At 59.2% G+C, this 1,271-nt stretch overlaps 1 protein-coding gene across 1 annotated transcript; it reads left to right on the plus strand.

Moving 5' to 3' along the window:
• Positions 1-3: 3 nt before the first annotated feature.
• Positions 4-956, plus strand: PARS2 (prolyl-tRNA synthetase 2, mitochondrial (putative); the record flags this gene model as incomplete). Its single annotated transcript, XM_010082131.1, is given in 2 exon segments — positions 4-280; positions 283-956. Coding segments are annotated over 2 exon segments (951 nt in total), but the record flags the coding sequence as incomplete, so codon positions are not given.
• Between the last annotated feature and the right edge of the window lie 315 nt (positions 957-1,271).

Consider the following 1,271-nt stretch of genomic DNA (forward strand, 5'->3'; position numbering starts at 1 on the left):
GAGGAGCTGGTGACGGAGCTGGTGGCTGCTCAGAGCAATCTGTCCTACAAACAGCTCCCACTGCGCCTCTACCAGGTCACCAGGAAGTTTCGGGATGAGCCCAGGCCCCGCTTCGGCTTGCTGCGCAGCCGGGAGTTCTACATGAAGGACATGTACACTTTCGACGTCTCCGAGGCGGCGGCTCGGCACACCTACGACTTGGTGTGTGACGCCTACCGCAGCCTCTTCGACCGCCTGGGCCTTCCCTTCGTCAAAGTGCAGGCAGCCACGGGCACCATCGGCGCACTGTGTCCCACGAGTTCCAGCTCCTGGCAGACATCGGTGAGGACAGGCTGGTGCTCTGCCCTCACGGACACTTTGCGGCCAACGTGGAAACACTAAAAGGGGAACAAACGTCTTGCCCGACGTGTGGGGAAAAACTCACCAAGACCAGAGGGATTGAAGTGGGGCACACGTTTTATCTGGGCACCAAGTACTCCTCCATCTCCAACGCCGTCTTCTACTCCCCTGAGAACAAACCCCAGCTGGCAGAAATGGGCTGCTATGGCCTGGGCGTCACTCGTATCCTGGCGGCCTCCATCGAGGTGCTGTCTACAGAGGACAGCATCTGTTGGCCGAGCCTCATTGCTCCCTACCAGCTCTGCTTCATCCCTCCCAAGAGAGGCAGCAAGGAGGAGGAGGAGGGAGTCGCGCTGCTGGAGCGGGTGTACGACGACCTGGCCGAAGCGCTGCCCCACCTCGCCGGGGACTCGGTGCTGGATGACAGGACACAGCTGACCATCGGCAGAAGGCTAAAGGATGCCAACAAGCTGGGTTATCCCTACGTGGTCATCGCTGGGAAACGGGTTTGTGAGGACCCCCCGGTCTTCGAGGTCTGGAATCAGAACACCAGCGAGGTTTTGTTCCTCACCAAGGAAGGTGTCATTGAGTTGCTGAGTAAAGTGCAAGTCACTTGAACTCACCGTCTCTGAATCTCTCATCTTTGCTGCACTAAGCTAATCTGAACAGCTCTGGTTGCTTTTCAAGGACTCACAGGTTGCTGGTGATGGCTCTGGGTGAGCAGAGCTGAACCCAGCTTACGTCAGAGCTGGCAGCGGTGTCTTGCAACTGTACTGGCTGCTGGGGTTGGGCTGGGTCAGCCTGCGTTCCCCCGCGGGGCTGGGGACCTTTCTCCCTCTGGCTGTGGACCCCCGCAAGCTGGTTTTACTGGCATGTGTGGTCTTGTGCAGCTCTGGGAGCAAGCCAGACAGGCTGGGGGCAGCCTCCTTTTG

Source organism: Pterocles gutturalis, unplaced genomic scaffold (genome assembly GCF_000699245.1).
Source record: "Pterocles gutturalis isolate BGI_N339 unplaced genomic scaffold, ASM69924v1 scaffold15504, whole genome shotgun sequence".
Taxonomy (NCBI): domain Eukaryota; kingdom Metazoa; phylum Chordata; class Aves; order Pterocliformes; family Pteroclidae; genus Pterocles; species Pterocles gutturalis.